Source organism: Elaeis guineensis, chromosome 3 (assembly GCF_000442705.2).
Source record: "Elaeis guineensis isolate ETL-2024a chromosome 3, EG11, whole genome shotgun sequence".
Classification (NCBI taxonomy): domain Eukaryota; kingdom Viridiplantae; phylum Streptophyta; class Magnoliopsida; order Arecales; family Arecaceae; genus Elaeis; species Elaeis guineensis.
Genome location: NC_025995.2, coordinates 107,085,663 through 107,102,966, shown reverse-complemented (window position 1 = coordinate 107,102,966; position 17,304 = coordinate 107,085,663). Strand labels below are relative to the sequence as shown.

Sequence of the window (17,304 nt, the reverse complement as noted above, 5' to 3'; positions counted from 1 at the left end):
AGGAGATATAGAGAGAGAAAAAATAATAATAAAATATTATTTTTTAAAAATAAATATATAAAAAATGATAATGTATAATATCTTAAATATTCTTTATAATAAAATATTATAAAGAAGCATCATAGTAAAATCTTAAATATTATTAAATATAAAATTATAATGGCTAACCAAAAATTATTCTAATCATATGTATTTGATATGAGTGAAAAATAAGAAGATGAAAAAAACTAAAAGAGTATTACCAAAATAAAAAGTAAAAAGAGACATATCTAATTCAGGTTGAGAAGAGAGACAAGAAGAACATATAATTTTTTATTATATTTAGATTAATTAGAATATAAAAAATAAATTGATATAAGATTTAAGTGTAAGAGGTTGAAGGATGGGCACCATGGAATTGGATAGGGCATTAAAAGATAAATAAAAAAGTAATAAATAAAAAAAAAAGATCAAAGTGGCATGAGAGAGGAAGAGAGATGAAATTTGTGAGTCATCAAAGAGAGAATATAGATCATAATTATTCTTTTCATCTTTTGATGTGCTCCATCTAGGATATAAAAAATAAGTTGATATGGGGTTAAATATAAAAGATGGATGGATGAAGTTGGAGTGGGATATTAAAATACATATAAAAAATTAATTAATAAAGAAAAAAAGAGAGAGAGAGGGAGAGATATCAAAATGGTATGAGAGAGGAAAAGAGATATAGGATATGTGAGCCATTAAAAAAGAGAGGTTATAGATCATAATTACTCTTTTGATGTGATATAGTTTATCTTTACTTCTCCAAAATTTTACATGAGACATGAGATCAATTCATAAAATTAATAAATTAATTTTAATTTATATATATATAATAATTTTTTTTAGATTAATTGATTCTATATTTACTTAGCTATATTCATCATTGAAATTATGGCAACTATGATTGTCATATATTATTATTACAGTAGATCATCATGTACTTATAAAGCATCATTAACCGATCCCGCATCATAGGTCAGTTGCTTTTCATCAAACCGGGAGATGGATCAGGTGACTTGGGCTAACGACCGGACGAACGTGCCGCGGGACTTGAGCTAACGACCGGCTCGTGGCTTGTGCACGAAGCCAAAGAATTCTGCAGTGACGTGGCCCAACGACCTCCTCCCTATATAAATGAGGAGCATTTCCTGGGCCCAAACTCCGGTTCTCACTCTCACTCCCGGCTGTCGAGTCTGTGCTTCCCCCTCTTCTCTCTCCGTCATAGACAAGTCAAGAAACGCTCGTTCTCCGGCGATTCTCAGCTCCAGATCTGAGCTATTATCACTCTGATGCCTTACACGGGTCCCGATCAAATCTCACGGCGGCCGATCTCCGGGAGGAAGAGGCCGATCGAGGCGGTCCCCCATGCCAGAAAGCTCCGATCCAAGATTTCTCGCCGCCGGCGAATTCCTCTACTCCCGATCGTCGACGGCTCCTTGAATGCGCCGTTTAATGCCGAGGACGAGGCGGAGTCCTCATCTTCCTGCCTCCAGAGCGATATCTCGAGCGAGTCCAGCTTGGTCTTCGGTGGATCCGGGGCTCTGAAGCGGCCGAGATCTCCTCGCCGGAGAGTCGGGAACTCGGGTGCGATCGCGATCGGTGGAAGTCCTCCTGACAACGAGTACCGGTGTATTACCAAAACGTACGCCCGGCGCAGGGAGAGGCTCCGATCGGCCGAAAGCAAGGAGGACGGGGCCCGAGGAGTCGGCCCTGCGTCTGTGAAAAGGTCGAAGATGGAAGAGAATACCAGCAACGCCGCCTTGGAGACCTCCGTCTCCGAGGTTTCCGAAGTCATCGGAAGATTTCCGGATGGAAATCTAAAACACAGAGCCATAGCGAGGAAGCCGCCGGAGAATCATCCAGAGATCTCCGAGTTCTCCTGTCTGGAATCCGTCTCAGACGCGATCCCCGCCAAAATCGCCAAATCTGCGGGGGAGGAGGGCGGAAGGTCCCAGATCTCCCAGAATTTCGCGTCGCAAGGCGAAAAGCCAAGCGATCGGGATCTCGATTCCGATCTGGCTTGCTCCGAGGAGTTCTGTAGCGCGGATGGCGGGAGCTCAGAGTACTCGACGTGCAACGAGTTGACGCTATCGGAGCTGGAGGCCGAGTTCTTCCCCCGAAGCTCCGATGGCGACTCCTCAGAGTACTCCCTCTCCGTTCTTGCGGACTCTTCTTCCGACGAGTTCTCCGAGAAATCGTGCGAGAACTCCGCCCCCTCCGCCACCTTCTCTCTCTTCCTCCAGTTCGCACAGCAGTTCTCCCGATCGAGCTTGAGCGCGGACTCCAATTCCTCGTCCGGAATTCCGGAGGATTCTCCACAGGAATTTACCGTGAGTTTGATATCCGTTTTATATTTATAATTTCTAGTGATTTACAAATGCTTATATATATTTTTTAAAATGATTATTTGATTTAGCTAATGATGTTTGAGGCGGAGGAGGACGAGGAGAGCTACAAGAGATTCCGGAGCAGGGAGAGGAATGAGGCGGTGCTCCGAGACTACGTCGAGGAATACAGCTCGTCGACGGATTACGGCGATCTAATCCTGGGGCAACGGCTTCAGATGGTTAACTGGATAATGGAGGTGAGGATTTCCGAACGTCGTCCTCCGTTGCCGTTGTCTGACCGCCTCGTCCTCCCTCTCCCAGTAGCAGTGTACTTTCTCCCACTAGCTTCAGTTCTGTCGTTCCGTCGGAACTGGATAGTCAGTACACGTGGCGATTAGGAAAACCATCTAACTATCGCAGTAGTAGCGTAGCGTCTATTCATCCAGCAGATATCCCGTTCCGACGGAAGATTTGCGTGACATCATCCTGTTTTGAAGTACGATTTGCTTTATTTTAAAAAAGAAGTACGATTTATTTTGGCGTTTTCGGTTCGCCTCATATGGATATCATTCCGTTCGAGAAAATTATTGCAGAATATTCGCAAATGTTAGGAAAATGCCCTGCCATGAGCACTGATTGCCATTGATTTGTAGGGCATTTCTGTTATTAAATAGTTCCGGGCCGCTGTTATTCCGATCTTACCCTTAAAAATCATGAAGATGACTTTATTGACGAATGCGTGGCACCTTGCCTTTGAGACTGCTTTATTGATGGCAGCATGCCAATGCGATGGAGCTCCAGAGCGAGACGCTGTTCCTGGGGGTGAGCCTGATGGACAGATTCCTTACCAGAGGATACTTCAAGAACGAGAGAAATCTCCAGTTGTTGGGCATAGCATGCATCACCCTCGCTACCAGAATCGAGGAGAACCAGCCCTACAACAGGTGCGCGCTTGATTTTCCCAGACTCCATTTTTTTTCCTTCTTTTTTTTTATTTTTTATTTTTTGACATGAAGACTCCTTACAAGTTAATTTCTTGCGGTAATGATAGTATTGTTTCGTTCGTCTGCATTGATTTGGAAACTTGGACTGCTCCTGAGTGCAGTTGCTGCTGTGGTTTGAAAATATGGTTTTACTTTAAAGTAGGTTACATAATCTGAAACAACAATTGATGCACACTCTTCCGATGACACCCCAACCGACTCCCTCTCGTTCCAACGGACAGATTAACGCAGGGGATGGGGTTCATACGAAGTGTACGTTCGAAGGTATGATCAGGTAAAAGCGTGCTGCATTCGAAGTGTACGTTCGGTTCATTCGTGGGATATAGCCTGAGAAATTGTTGAGGTTGTAAGTTGTAATCGGATTGTTCACTTATTTAATTAGATAGACTAGCATCGTCATGCTGTCCAAATGGGTCCCAACAACCCATAAGATGTGTTAACCATAAAAAAAATTATGCCAAGTATCTTGTTTATGTAGCGCGCTTTTTCTTGAGTTCGTTTCCTGACCTACACGAATGCTTGTTATATTTAGTTTCGGACAACAGTAAGATCATGAGGGAAGGCCTTGATCCAGGGACTCAAATTTCCATCACATGCATTACATCAGTACACAATATAGCACTATTTTTGCACCAAACAGCATCACAAAAGAAGGAAAATGCCATCATTATATATGGCCACTCTCTAAGTTCTGTAACCTCACTCATCATGTTAAATCTCTGATGCTGTAATCCGGCCTGAAACATTCTCAGGTCATGTAACCCATCTGATCTTGAATAAATTTTTGGTGGCCGGTAACAGCCTCCATGATCATAAAAAATAAAATAGTAAAAAAGATGGCCACTTTCGGCACCAGAGACAAGGTTGAGAAAAAAGTACAACGGTGATATTCTCTCACATTGTTTCTTTTGAAGAAAATGCCTCCCATTAGAATCCTTCATAATCACCCGTAAGACTAGTTTGCTGTTTGGGTATGAAACTAGTCAATGAGGTTGGATTATGTTCCTTTTCTCTTTGTTCTTGTGCAGCTAGTTAGACAATGTTATACCTTCCCTACGATGATTCAATCAAATTTTCTATATGAATCGTAACTACACTGAACTAGTAATTGTTAGAAAGAAAGAAAAATAGGGGAACAAGTACAATTTTTGACAGCCTGTTTTTCATTCTATAATTCACTGGTCGCCTTATTAGTTTCATTACTAATTATTGCATATGTTGAATTGTTATCAGCATTCGTCAGAGATGCTTCATGGTGGGGAACAATGTCTACAGCAGGAGCGAAGTAGTAGCCATGGAATGGTTTGTGCAAGAGGTTCTTAAGTTTAAATGCTTCCTCCCCACGATCCACCACTTCCTCTGGTGCTCCACACTTCGCTCCCCTTCCTACTATACATGAATTGTCTAGTACTTCATTAGATAAATATTAGGTATCTAATTTGTGGGAGACGTGATCTTGTGACAGGTTTTATCTCAAGGCAGCAGGAGTAGACAGCAATGTAGAGAATCTATCAAGGCATCTAGCTCTCCTATCCCTCCTGAACCATGAAAGGCTCTGCTTCAAGCCCTCCACAGTAGCTGCCGGTGTAGTCATCCTTGCTTGCCTCGCCACCAACCATGAGTCCTCGTGCCTTGCAGTCATGGAGGTAAATTTAACAACTCTCTTTTGCATAATGTTCATGCTACACATGCCAAGATAACTTACTGCACCACCGCAAACAAACTTCCCTTGTGTCAAATAAGCTGGCAGCCCTATATTCCATAATATAAACTAATATAGCTGACTGTTCCATATTTTAAGTTCCTATTCGGTTTGATGGATAGAACTTTCATCACTTCCAGAGTTCAACCACTCAGATGCCTATTCTATAAAATAGGGATCCGCCCTCGAAAGATAGTTTGAAATTAATTCTGTCGGAAACTGTAGATAGATGGTTTTTGCAAGTAATTATTAATTCATGAAATTTTATGAAACTACGCAGACGCATGTGAGAACTAAAAATGATGATCTACCAGAATGCATTCAGGTATCTTTTTTCCTTCTTTTGTTATATATAAGAATTCCTTCAGCAGCCTTTTCTTTTACTGGTCTCCAAGGACTTCAAAGCAACAAGAAAAAGAAAATGGAATTTTAGGTATAATGGTTATTTATCTGTGAACTAGTGGCACATCTTTAATCAGACCGGACGGGTCAATTTTTTGCAGAGCCTTGAGTGGTTGGTCAAGTACGTGTGCTAGCACTCAGATCTTCCAGGTGATCATGGACTTCTCTCAGTTCATGTCAGTTCTTTTCGATATTGTTTCAGATTACAGATTGATAATGGGCATCAGATATAAAGGTATTAAATAATAGACAAGAAGCATTTCATTCCAGTACCATTCCATTTCATTTTGTTCCAAATTGGAACCATAAATGCGCACAGACCTCCCTAAAACAATTCACAAATATTTCTCATTTGTACTTGCTGTGGCGAAAGAACTCGTGTAGATCTTTTCTTGAGAAAGAGGGAGGGAAACCAACCTAATTCATGAATTCATATAGATTGAAAGGTGTTTTTCATCTGCCTGTGCACACCTTCTCTATTTTCTTTTTTGTTTCCTTCTCACATTATGAGTTCAATTTGAAGTATTATTGGCGCCATTAGTTAACACTGAAAGGCTGTCTGGAATGAATTGAATTTTGGACACCTTGGAGGGATATGTGATAGTCCTTCACGAGAAAATTATCGCCCTTCTTGCTCGTCCCCTTGGCTCACTACCTGTGGGACAGCAGTGTCCTGCGGACTGCAGTTGAAGCATGGACTGAAAATTGTTTAGAAGTCTACGTGGCATCCAAGGTCATATGCGTCCTTGGGAGGAGAATATAAGAAACTTCCAGTTCTCACGAATCACTTGCCCGAGAAGTGTTGTTAGGTAGAAGCCATCTGGTGGTAATACTTGAGCAGTATTCGATATTCAACCGTTGTCTTTTTCCTTTTTTTTTTTTTTTGAAATAAGATATTCATCTGTTGTCAGAAGGGAAAATATGCGTAATCTTGAGCCATAAAGCTATGGAGTTGCCAGACAAAGCTCTAAGCTCAACTTCAGCTATTAACTCTGAGCTGATCTGAACGCACGCCTCCCTAAGAAAGATAATCATTTATTCTAATTGTTTACAACTAAAATGATTGAATTAGAAGTAGTGCGATCGATGTGTTAGCATCAACATTAAAGTATATTAGAAAATAGAAAGTTTTAATTGTCAACTTGCAAGATTGTGTTAAGAATCAGGAGTTTAACTCAAGCAAACAAAGAACATGGGTTTGGCAAAAGCAATTCAAATTCCCCAAGAATAGGTTGGTATAAGATACATCATCAGATTGTCATCAGTTTCAGAATACTTGAACTGACACTTCACTACCGTCAACAAGAAGCATCACCACAATTATAAGAATTAGTAGAGGAGCCCAGAAAACTAGTTAGTTGATAGTCTGACTAGCGTCTTTGCCAACTCAGAAACTGGTAGCAGAACGGCTGGAACATTTGAAACAGCAGATCTTTTCTTCTTCTTTTAAGCACAATGCAGAACCCGACCACTCCTTTCATTGATAATGAGAGGAATTTTGAAACAGCAGATCACAAGATAAACAATATCAAAATCTACTTAAAAGGTAGTCATATGAACATACATTAGAAGCATCCCACATTGCCATAAATGATACATCTGTCCAATCAATTCTTTAATCAGCAACCCAAAATTACCAATATGAGGGGAAAAAAGAAAAAAAAGAATACCGGGAAGCTAAATCCTGCAAAGTTACTCATATGATTTATAGCTTTTGTTCATCCACTGATTCAACTGGCACTGTTGGAGGCTCCCCCGGTGATGACTCATCTAGGTGAATATGTGCAAAGTCATTAACGATCTCTCTCCTCTCCCTGCAGAGGATCTCCTTCCTCTCCTCCTCAGCCTTCTCTACCTTTTCTCTGGTCATTGTGCTCACATCACCAGCTGCCTTCGCCACCATGCCAAGTGCACTTGAGAGCCAAGATGCTCCAGTTGACACGTACTGGTTGCCCATGATGGCTGATCCTGCACTGCTGGCCTTTTGCTCAGCTGCACTGAGGGCAGACCTTGTGATCTCCGACACCTGGAAGCGCTCATCCACCTCCCTGACCTTCCCGCCGACCATAGCTGTACCCATGCTGATCTTCTCACTCAAGCCCATCTTACGGTCCAGAGATGCCACTGTGGCTGAGGCATTGGATGTAAAATGGTTCTGTTCGTCAAAGGACCTGGCTCTCTTAAGGGCATCTTTGCCCAGGACAAAACCCTTTGCCAGCATGCTGCTCACGACATCCTCTGCCTTCCTGACTGCAGACTCGGTGGACGAGAGGTTCCCTTCCTTTTGCAGCACCAGAAAGAAGAAGAAAAGAATGAAAGAAAAAACAATGAGAACTTTTGGATTAATCTTGTCATGAACAGAAAAGAAAACGGCACATATACACAGAGCCAGGGGAAAAAAATAAATGTATTTCTTTCTTTCTTCTAATATAGGTTAAAAATTGTAAAATTGAAACAGGAAAAAGAAAAGAAAAGAACAAATTACAAGCTTGATAATCTCAACTAAATGCTTTCCAATCCCTAATATGTTAATATACAAGGTTGTTATCCCTGACATCTTCATTCTTGTTGAAATATAACATGTGCGCAAGAGCCTACAACCCAAAAACAAAAGGCTAAGGAAGAATTTTGGTCCACCTGTTCAGAACTTTGTTTTTGAAAATTGCCACTTAAAATATGAAAATGAAAGTGAATAACATGACATCTTTTCCCTAGTTTTTTCAAGGAGAAAACCAATGGTTACACAAAATTACGAACAAAAATTGACGGTATGACTTTCACATCACACAGAACCTGAAAACATAATCTACCCAAAAATCAGGGAGTCAGATTTACCGGTATGCCTTTGAAAGCTTCAGGAGGAAGCTGGTAATCCTCAACTGGTGTTATTCTGACAGAAAGATCAGCTATAGTTGCTCCCTGTATCCATAGAGAACTGAGATGATGCACATGAAATCTTCCAGATTGTAGATTGGAAAACCATAGAAGGCATGAAGGTTATGTCTAAAATCCTTTTTCCTGAAGATTGGAACATATCAGCAATTATTTTGTATCATTAAAACTTTGACTCACTGAGAGAAGCATAGCTGTGTCTGCCCCCTGTGACTCCTTGAAAGTGACATAAGCAAGCTGAGACCTTTCAGATTCCCTGACGAAGAAAAACAACATGATTTTGATAATTATTTCACAAAAGAGAAAATAATATGACATAATCATAAGAAGAATGACCTGATCATTTCAATATATTGAATGTCCCCAGAGAAGGAAAAGAATTCCTTGATGTCCCTTTCAGATGCAGCCAAGGAAATATTGCTAATCTTCACTGTTCTTACCTACACCAGGAGACAAGGACAATAGTTCATGAATGCTGCAGTTATCCACCTGGTAATTGATTTATCCAGACGCAATAACTCATCACACATTGAAGTATACATTCCAGGCATGGCAGTACTGCCATCTATCAAAGATTCATTAGAAATGCCAGTGACAGAAAAAGTAAATTAGAAACTACTGATCAATGATCTTTTTTTGGGGAAAATGTACTAAAACAGTGACAGGATATCATAGGAAACTGACAGATATAATGTTAGATCAAATACAAATTTCAATAGAATAGCCACAAGATTCTTCTTTCTAAAAGATCCTACTCATTGACATCAATTTAAATAACCATGCTTTGTCAGGGAAAAAGAGAAGGATCTAGATGTACTATCTAGCATCAATTCATGGACTCAGCTGAGGCATCATACACTATGTTCACCAGCATCAGTTAATCAAATTGTTAAACCACAAAAAAATAAAAATAAAAAATCTGACTCTCACATCTGAGACATTGATAGCCCAGGTTGATGTAACAATCAACTGAGGATCCATTCCCATCCTCAAATAGCCCTGGTCCAATGGGACCTGCAATAACATGCCCCATTAGGAGCTTCTCATGGAATGAAGGGGGAAAAACAGGGCAAAGAAACATCTAAAGCAAGAAGCATTAGAATTGATGGAATAGAGATATATGGGAGAGACTCGAGTTATCATAAGGAGATAGCGAGACATGAGGCATGGCATGCTTAGATGAATGTCAGAACAGAAAAATAAACGGGACCAAGAAATGGAAGAATCCAGGTACTTAAATATGTCACTCACTTTTGAAGTTCCAGAGTAAGATGGAGTTGACCCAGAAACAGGGAGTCTAATATGTTGATAGTTTTTGAAATTGCAGAGTAGGATAACATGCAGTCCAAATTGTCAATCGAATAGCAGCAATATTTGTTGTATCAAAAGATATTGCAAAAATGAAAATCTTCAAGGCATGTTCCAGCTTGACCTGATCTTGCTGATTAATTGAGCTGATCATCCATGCAAATCTTCAAGGTCATTTATGACCAAGAAATGAAATTTTATAGTAGAAAGAATCCTCGATGTGTAAAGGTTCAATGCATTTACTGGTAGTTCCTTTATTGGATGAGCGATCATATAGGGAAATGCATTACGAAATTTTCTTTGAGAAATATTTTGCATATACATGCATGTATGCACTTACATTTCCAGGCTGGTGCTTTTCTATACTTGAATGCGTGTTAAAAGTTTAAGTCCTCTGAAAGAATGTGAAATAAAAATATACATAGCTATGGCCATACATGACCAATACTCTGGATATTGTAGGAAACCAGCTAGGGCAGGTTTAAAAAGGTTTCTGTTCATTCTGTGGGCAATGAAATATTAAAAATACCCAACATGAAAATTCTAGTTTTGGTTGATTAAACTGAATCATCTGAAAATGTGAAAGCATCATTTGCACCAACAGTTATAACCAAGGTCCGACAAATCAGTACTAAGAGTTGTATTGGTTGGCTACCGATTCTATATGATACCTATATGTATCGTGCTGACCCAAAGCATACCGGAATCAGGGGGAGGGAAAGAGAGAGGGGGGACAGGGAGAAGGAGAGGAGGGATAGAAGCGGGAGGGAGGGGGGTTGTGGGGGGTGCTGGGGACGAGGGGAGAGAGGGAGGGAGGGACTAGCATACCTCCAACCTTTGCTCTATGATCTCTGGGGCCTGATCCCCGTTGACATTGTTTGTGGTGGCAGTAGCATGGTGGTGAGAAAGAGAGGCGGTGGCATGGTGAGAGAGAAGAGGAAAAAAGGAGATGGTGGTCCATCATTGTCACATGATCATCATCGTCAATAGTGGCGGTGACAGTGATGGAACCCTAACCTAGTGAAGGGAATCATGAGAGAGGAGAAGAGTCATGAGGGACAAGAAAGATCATGAGAGAGGGAGAGGAGAGTTATAGAAGACCAAACCCAGTTCGGTTCTGAAACAATCCAAAACCGCTTGAAACTAGGCAAAAACAAACAGTTCAATCTAGTTCAAGTCGGTTTTGACCTAGGATGAATTGGTTGGCCAAACCATTCCGGTTCCTAACTGGTCCGATTCGGCACACCCCACACTACTTGATGCAGGATAGTTTCGCCAGCCATGGTTACACCTAGTCTTGTTGCAAGCATGCATGCCATGTTGTTATGATTTAACTTTTATATTCAAACTTCAATTTCCTAGTAATGTCATGTTAATCAACTAATTTTCAAAGTTTGAAAGAATCTGCAAGCTGTAAATGTTCATTTAGCAATAGCATTTTTAACTGCCTTGGATTGATGGGAGGGATATTCTTGGGAGTTAAGGTGCTTCAGACAAGACTGAAACTGCAAGCACATGTCGGAGCATAACAGGTGGAAGAGCCAGGAAGCAGTGGGGAATGTAGGTTGTGGAAACACCAAGGCGCATCCATGATATCAAATTAAATAGTATAGTATGATAAAAATCATGATTAAGATCAGTCCCGCAAGAGCTTAGATGGTTGTGACATTTTAAGATATGCTAGGTAAAAAAGGAGCCATTTTGCTTGTGACATACATAGAAGGCCAGGTAAGTAGTAGCACAATGATTGGTAATTCTATATTAGAAAACATTTTAAGTTTTGGAATCATATAGCAAAGTTGATATATGTGTATGTTTTTCTTTTCTTTCCCCTTTACTTCGTCTGGGGATGGGGGAATTGGTACAGATTGCATTAGGGCCAAGCATGGGCCACACCCAGAGAAAATTCCTTGACCAAAAATCAAGTTGGTAAACTGAAGGTTGTGGGTTGGGCTTGGCTCATGATTTGAGGTCCAATGCACTTTTGGGTAAGGTATGAGCCCATTCTAACTTGATTGAACCACATCTTGGGGCCCAACTATATAAAAATTGGAAAAATAGACAAATTTCTATCATGTCTGAATAGTAATATAACAAACCCTAAATTCATACTTGATCAAATCCCCTACTTGCATCCCTCTTATCTTCTCAACTCCTGTCCTCTCCTTGTTCCCTTTTCCTCCACTGCTCTTGACCTTCTTTGCTGTTTGCTACCTTAGCCATTTTCTCTGACTGCCTTGCTACTGAAATTGTCCTCAAAATATCATCTTCAATCATCTGTGACCATTGATATCATCATTCATTCACTTTAACTTTAGGATTGCTTTCACTTATCCCATACAACTTCTGCCAACTTGCTATTATGTTCTTTACTTCAGGTCCTCTTTCCTCAAAGTCTTGTTGGAAACAACCTTTTGGCTGTAATTCAAGCTGCGCTTAGGACCTTCATTAATCAAGACAAAGTTGGGATAGAGGCGGCTGGCCCAAGCATGGGCCATTTATAGCCCTAATTAAAGTAGAAAGCAAAAATGTTTTATAAAAAGTAATAAAAACTCAAGGACAAGACATGGGTTCACATAAAGGTGATTGCCATTGATTCTGTGCACAATAAAGGTGCCACTATTAGATATCATTGGGTCAATCAAAACCATAAGAAAGAAAACCAAATATCACCCATTTAGTATTTTGTTAATTAGGTCAGAGAGGTTCTGATGCCTGAGAAAGATGCTGGCTCAAGATCAACAGGAATGGAGATGTTGATTAACCTTGAGGTAACATAACATTGAAATGATAAAATGGGTTATTGGAGTTTATAATTACAGCAAATCTGACACTCACGAGAACAAACTGGGGCTGACTTTAGTCTACCTACCCAATTGTAGTGATTGAAGTTTCAAAAGTTACAATCAAATGATCAGATGTACTGTAAAGATAACCCTTGCGCTACCAATTTGGGGCTGGATTTATGAATCCCTATTCACCAAGCCTAACCCATCCTTCAATATAGCAGGATACTTATAACAAGATAGAGGCAACTTTAAGAGAATTTGACCAACATTAAATATATGCACTTACTCACTTCAATCAGTTATAACAAATATTTTCTCCTCGTAACTATTGGAGATCCAAGTTAAAAATGTAATACAGCTCAATGCCATGGGAAATGCTGCATGTAACAAGAGGTCCACTGATGTTTGAAATTAGATGATTCCAGTCTCGCATAAAGACCTCAACAGGCTACTTTAGGTAGCGTGCAAGTCAGGTGTAATCAACATAAACCTTTTTACTTCCTAATGTATTTTGAATAGTCTCATATGTTCCTGACATTATCTTTGTTGGCGCACAAATGGCTAATTGAGACCTAGCCATTTGGCAACACTAAGTGTTGCATTTACTGATTAGGCAATTTGAATCAACTAAATTTCATGAAGATGAATACAACCACGACTTTTATTGACACAGGTACCTATAATATTAGAAAATATTTATTATTGTTCATGTGAGTTTAAGAAAGTTATGAATCTTTCTCCTAAAAGCCCACAAGTTCTAAATGGGTGGCCCAGTGCATGAGGCCCCACCATTGTGGGATAGGGGGGGGGGGGTGGTGGTTTGGATGTACACAGCACTACCCCACATGTAGAGAGGTCGTTTACGTGTTTCGAACCTGTGACCTCGGGGTCACAATGGAATAATCTAATGATTGCATCAGGACTCACCTTCAAGAGCCCACATTGTCCCAATGCTGAAAAAAATTCAACATTTTCTGGTTAAGCTACAAAAAATGAAATCTTGCATAGAACTTAGACTTAAGTTCTCAACCAATGACATTAGTCACTAAGTAGCCTTTTCAGCATTGATTTCTTGAACAATCTAGCCAGAAAATTAATAATGGAAGTGAAGAATCTGTATTTTATAACAAGTAGCTAATTCACAAAATTAGATGGTCAATAGGTAAACTTTTCACAGATTTGACCTATTAAATATTGAAAGAAAAAAGAAAAAGATGATGAAGACATAAACAACAAGAAAGGTAAAATATTAATCTCCAACTACTATTGAAATGATAATATTGAAATGATAAAATGGGTTATTGGAGTTTATAATTACAGCACATCTGACACTCATGAGAATGAACTGGGACTGGCTTTAGTCTACCTACCCAATTGTAGTGATTGAAGTTTCAAAAGTTACAATCAAATGATTGGATGTACATAAAGATAAGCCGCCCTACCAATTTGGGGCTGGATTTATGAATTCCTATTCACCAAGCCTACCCCATTTTTCAATATAGCAGGATACTAATAACAAGACCAAGGCAACTTTTAGAGAATTTGTCCAACATTAAATATATGCGCTTACTCACTTCACTCAGTTATAACAAATATTTTCTCCTCGTAACTATTGGAGATCCAAGTTAAAAACGTAATACAGCTCAATGCCATGGGGAATGCTGCATGTAACAAGAGGTCCACTAATGTTTGAAATTAGATGATTCTAGTCTCGCATAAAGACCTCAACAGGCTACTTTAGGTAGTGTATAAGTCAGGTGTCACCAACATAAACTTTTTTACTTCCTAATGTATTTTGAATAGTCTCATATGTTCCTGACATTATCTTTGTTGGTGCACAAATGGCTAATTGAGACCTAGCCACGTGGCAACACTAAGTGTTGCATTTACTAATTAGGCAATTTGAATCATCTAAATTTCATGAAGATGAATACAACCAAGACTTTTATTGACACAGATACATATAATATTAAAAAAATATTTATTATTGTTCATGTGAGTTTAAGAAAGTTTTAAATCTTTCTCCTAAGAGCCCACAAGTTCTAAAAGGGTGGCACAGTGCATGAGACGCCACCATTGTGGGATGGGGAAGGGGCGGGGGGTTTTGGACGTACACAGTGCTAACCCCACATGTAGCGAGGTTGTTTACATGTTTCGAACTTGTGACCTCGGGGTCACAATGGAATAATCTAATGATTGCATCAAGGCTCACCTTCAAGAGCCCACATTGTCCCAATGCTAAAAAAAAAAAAAATCAACATTTTCTGGTTAAGCTGCAAAAAATGAAATCTTGCATAGAACTTAGACTTAAGTTCTCAACCAATGACATTAGTCACTAAGTAGTCTTTTCAGCATTGATTTCTTGAACAATCTAGCCAGAAAATCAATAATAGAAGTGAAGAATCTGTATTTTATAACAAGTAGCTAATTCACAAAATTAGATGGTCAATAGGTAAACTTTTCACAGATTTGACCTATTAAATATTGAAAGAAAAAAGAAACAGATGATGGAGACATAAACAACAAGAAAGGTAAAATATTACCCTCCAACCATCCCTTCCCTCCCCCCCCCCCCCCCCGCCCCCCACCGCGTCCAAAAAAATAGCGTGCCCACACACACCAAAAGGCCCCAACCAAACCAAAGAAGGGGAAATCAAAAAAGAAAAGAAAAAAAAAGGGGGCACTCAGTTATAGCTAACTATCTGGAAATGAGGAAATTTTTTGTCACTTAAGATATTTGACATGACAATTTTCTTGCTGATGTCTTTGCTTGCCAGATATATTTTGACACTACAGATTTCCCTTGCTCTTTTAATCTGTAAGAAATGGGTTATTATAACCTAGATCATGGAATGCACACCACATTCAATGTTATCACACGATCAACAATATTTACTTATGGCAGTTGTAACAGGTGGTGAGTTAATAGCCCAGGAAGCTGTACGATTGAATCTGATAGGAAATACTTGTTCCCTGCTCTGACAAGAGCACTTTAATAACTAGTGGTCAAGCAGATTTCCTTAAGTATATAAATAGAGGGAAAAAAGTTAAACCTTCAAACAGAGAAAAAAAATGGGTGGTGAGGATGGTGCAAAACTAAAGACAAAAGGGATGCAAATAAAAGTTTCACAATTTAATATAAGTAAAAACTGTGCTTAGCAATACAGTTATGGAAGCTCAAAGTAATTTGTTTATATAGTTGGAGTAGGTTGTATGAGCAATCTGATTCCACTAAATATGCTGCTGCTAACTTTTATAACTGGTTAATTTTAGAAGTTATAAATAACCCATGCCTTCAAACACTTTGTACACTGCATTGTTAATGTATCAGGTGATACAACCTATGGTAGGAATATTTAAGCAGCCAGAATAGTTGTACCAGGTGTTACACCCATACAGGAAAGTCACTAGGAATATTTAAGCAGGTGATACAACTGTTCTGGCCGTTCATATTATGTTCAACATGAAAATTACATTAAAGCATCAATAATGTAGATAACATTTTGACATTTCTCCTAGATTCCTGCATTAGTGAACAACTTATAGTTGTTCCATCTGCAATCTCAGGAATGTGACTGTTGTATACCCTAGATTTGGGTGTCTGCAAGAAGCCAATTGATGTAATGCACATTCAAACATAAGATTATCTTTGTGAATGATATGGACATCTTAACCATGATGTCTCAGCTATATACCTATTCCTCCATACGAAGCATATCAGATTAATTCCTCAAATTTCATCAATGTAACTTCTGACTTAAAAAAGTGCTCCCCCGCCCTCTCTACCCATCAACCATTTCCTTTTCCTTCACATTTTCCCTTCAGTCATCTGAAGACGGCAGCATATTGCCACATAATTTTGCACCACATTTTGTCTGGATCTTGAACTAAGAAATGACCACAGGAATTAAATAAAAAAATAATACAGCAGTAGTTGCAGATTTATCCGAACGGTAGAAACCCTAACTAGCAATTTGCTTTTGAGGAGATATACCCTGATTAGTATAAGAGCAGGCAAATGCAACAGATTAGCACCGATTTAACCCTAACAACAAGCTTCGCGATCCAAGAATCCGCTAACGTGAAGAACCGACACAATAGGTTAAAGAGAAATGCAGAGATAGATGAAGAGAAAATCCACAAGAAATTCTTGACACGCATATTTGAATTGCTTGCAATCAATACCGAATCAGCTTCAGATCTAACAGGAAAAGAGGATCCACTCTTACCTCATTTACAACGATTCAATCAAACGGGGAAAAAAACCCTCAAGAAGATAACCAAATCACAGTACAATGCTCGGATCTACTAATCATAAATTGCAACCAGATATTAGTCGAAACATCGGATAGAAAGATTCGGCTAGCTCTCTACTCACCGACATCTCGAGAGTCTTGAAGAGAAGCCGCAGAACCCGGAGTCGATCTGAGGAGGACGAATCGAGCACTTGATTCGATCCGATTTCTTTTTTGGAATTGGGACGAGACAGGGGGAGGGGGGAGGGGCAAATTGCCAAATTTTCTCGAGACAGCCACCGCGTCGGCGGTTTATATCAACTAGATCGAAAAACTTAAACCGTTGGTGGGGGATTCCACAATAAATATCTGATATTAACGCCACGTCTTATATCGTTATACATGACCTAAATTATACACGTGGAGGTATAAATGAGCCAAGACTGTTGAGAATACCGCACCAACGGCATTAACAATACATTGAGTATGTATATACACACTCCAACAGCTTCCCTCATGCTCATATAATAAGAGAAAAGTCTCTACATGATATATGACTTTTGTCAAAAAAAAATAGAACCCTCTTATTAGAGAAGAGATATATAAGGAAAGCAATTTATG

At 39.5% G+C, this 17,304-nt stretch overlaps 2 protein-coding genes across 5 annotated transcripts; one reads left to right on the top strand and one right to left on the bottom strand.

Moving 5' to 3' along the window:
* The first annotated feature begins 1,197 nt into the window (after nucleotides 1-1,197).
* LOC105041121 (cyclin-SDS-like) lies at nucleotides 1,198-6,347 on the top strand. 2 transcript variants are annotated; one of them, XM_073254263.1, is made up of 7 exons: nucleotides 1,198-2,354; nucleotides 2,456-2,608; nucleotides 3,129-3,295; nucleotides 4,589-4,717; nucleotides 4,821-5,001; nucleotides 5,338-5,382; nucleotides 5,561-6,347. In XM_073254263.1, the coding sequence occupies exons 1-7, from the start codon at nucleotides 1,314-1,316 to the stop codon at nucleotides 5,591-5,593; spliced, it is 1,749 nt and encodes a 582-aa protein (XP_073110364.1). In that variant the 5' UTR covers nucleotides 1,198-1,313; the 3' UTR covers nucleotides 5,594-6,347. The 2 variants fall into 2 exon arrangements, with proteins under 2 accessions (XP_073110364.1, XP_010916241.1); XM_010917939.4 differs by having other exon boundaries at nucleotides 2,441-2,608; nucleotides 5,561-6,344.
* A 625-nt stretch (nucleotides 6,348-6,972) lies between these two features.
* Nucleotides 6,973-17,010, bottom strand: LOC105041122 (binding partner of ACD11 1). 3 transcript variants are annotated; one of them, XM_010917941.4, is made up of 6 exons: nucleotides 16,827-16,973; nucleotides 9,282-9,365; nucleotides 8,688-8,791; nucleotides 8,532-8,607; nucleotides 8,295-8,378; nucleotides 6,973-7,740 (listed from the first exon to the last, which is right to left on the bottom strand). In XM_010917941.4, exons 1-6 carry the CDS (start codon nucleotides 16,830-16,832, stop codon nucleotides 7,165-7,167), a joined length of 930 nt encoding a protein of 309 aa, XP_010916243.1. In that variant the 5' UTR covers nucleotides 16,833-16,973; the 3' UTR covers nucleotides 6,973-7,164. The 3 variants fall into 3 exon arrangements, with proteins under 3 accessions (XP_010916243.1, XP_010916244.1, XP_029119225.1); XM_010917942.4 differs by lacking the exon at nucleotides 9,282-9,365 and having other exon boundaries at nucleotides 16,827-17,010; XM_029263392.2 differs by lacking the exon at nucleotides 16,827-16,973 and having other exon boundaries at nucleotides 9,282-9,377.
* Between the last annotated feature and the right edge of the window lie 294 nt (nucleotides 17,011-17,304).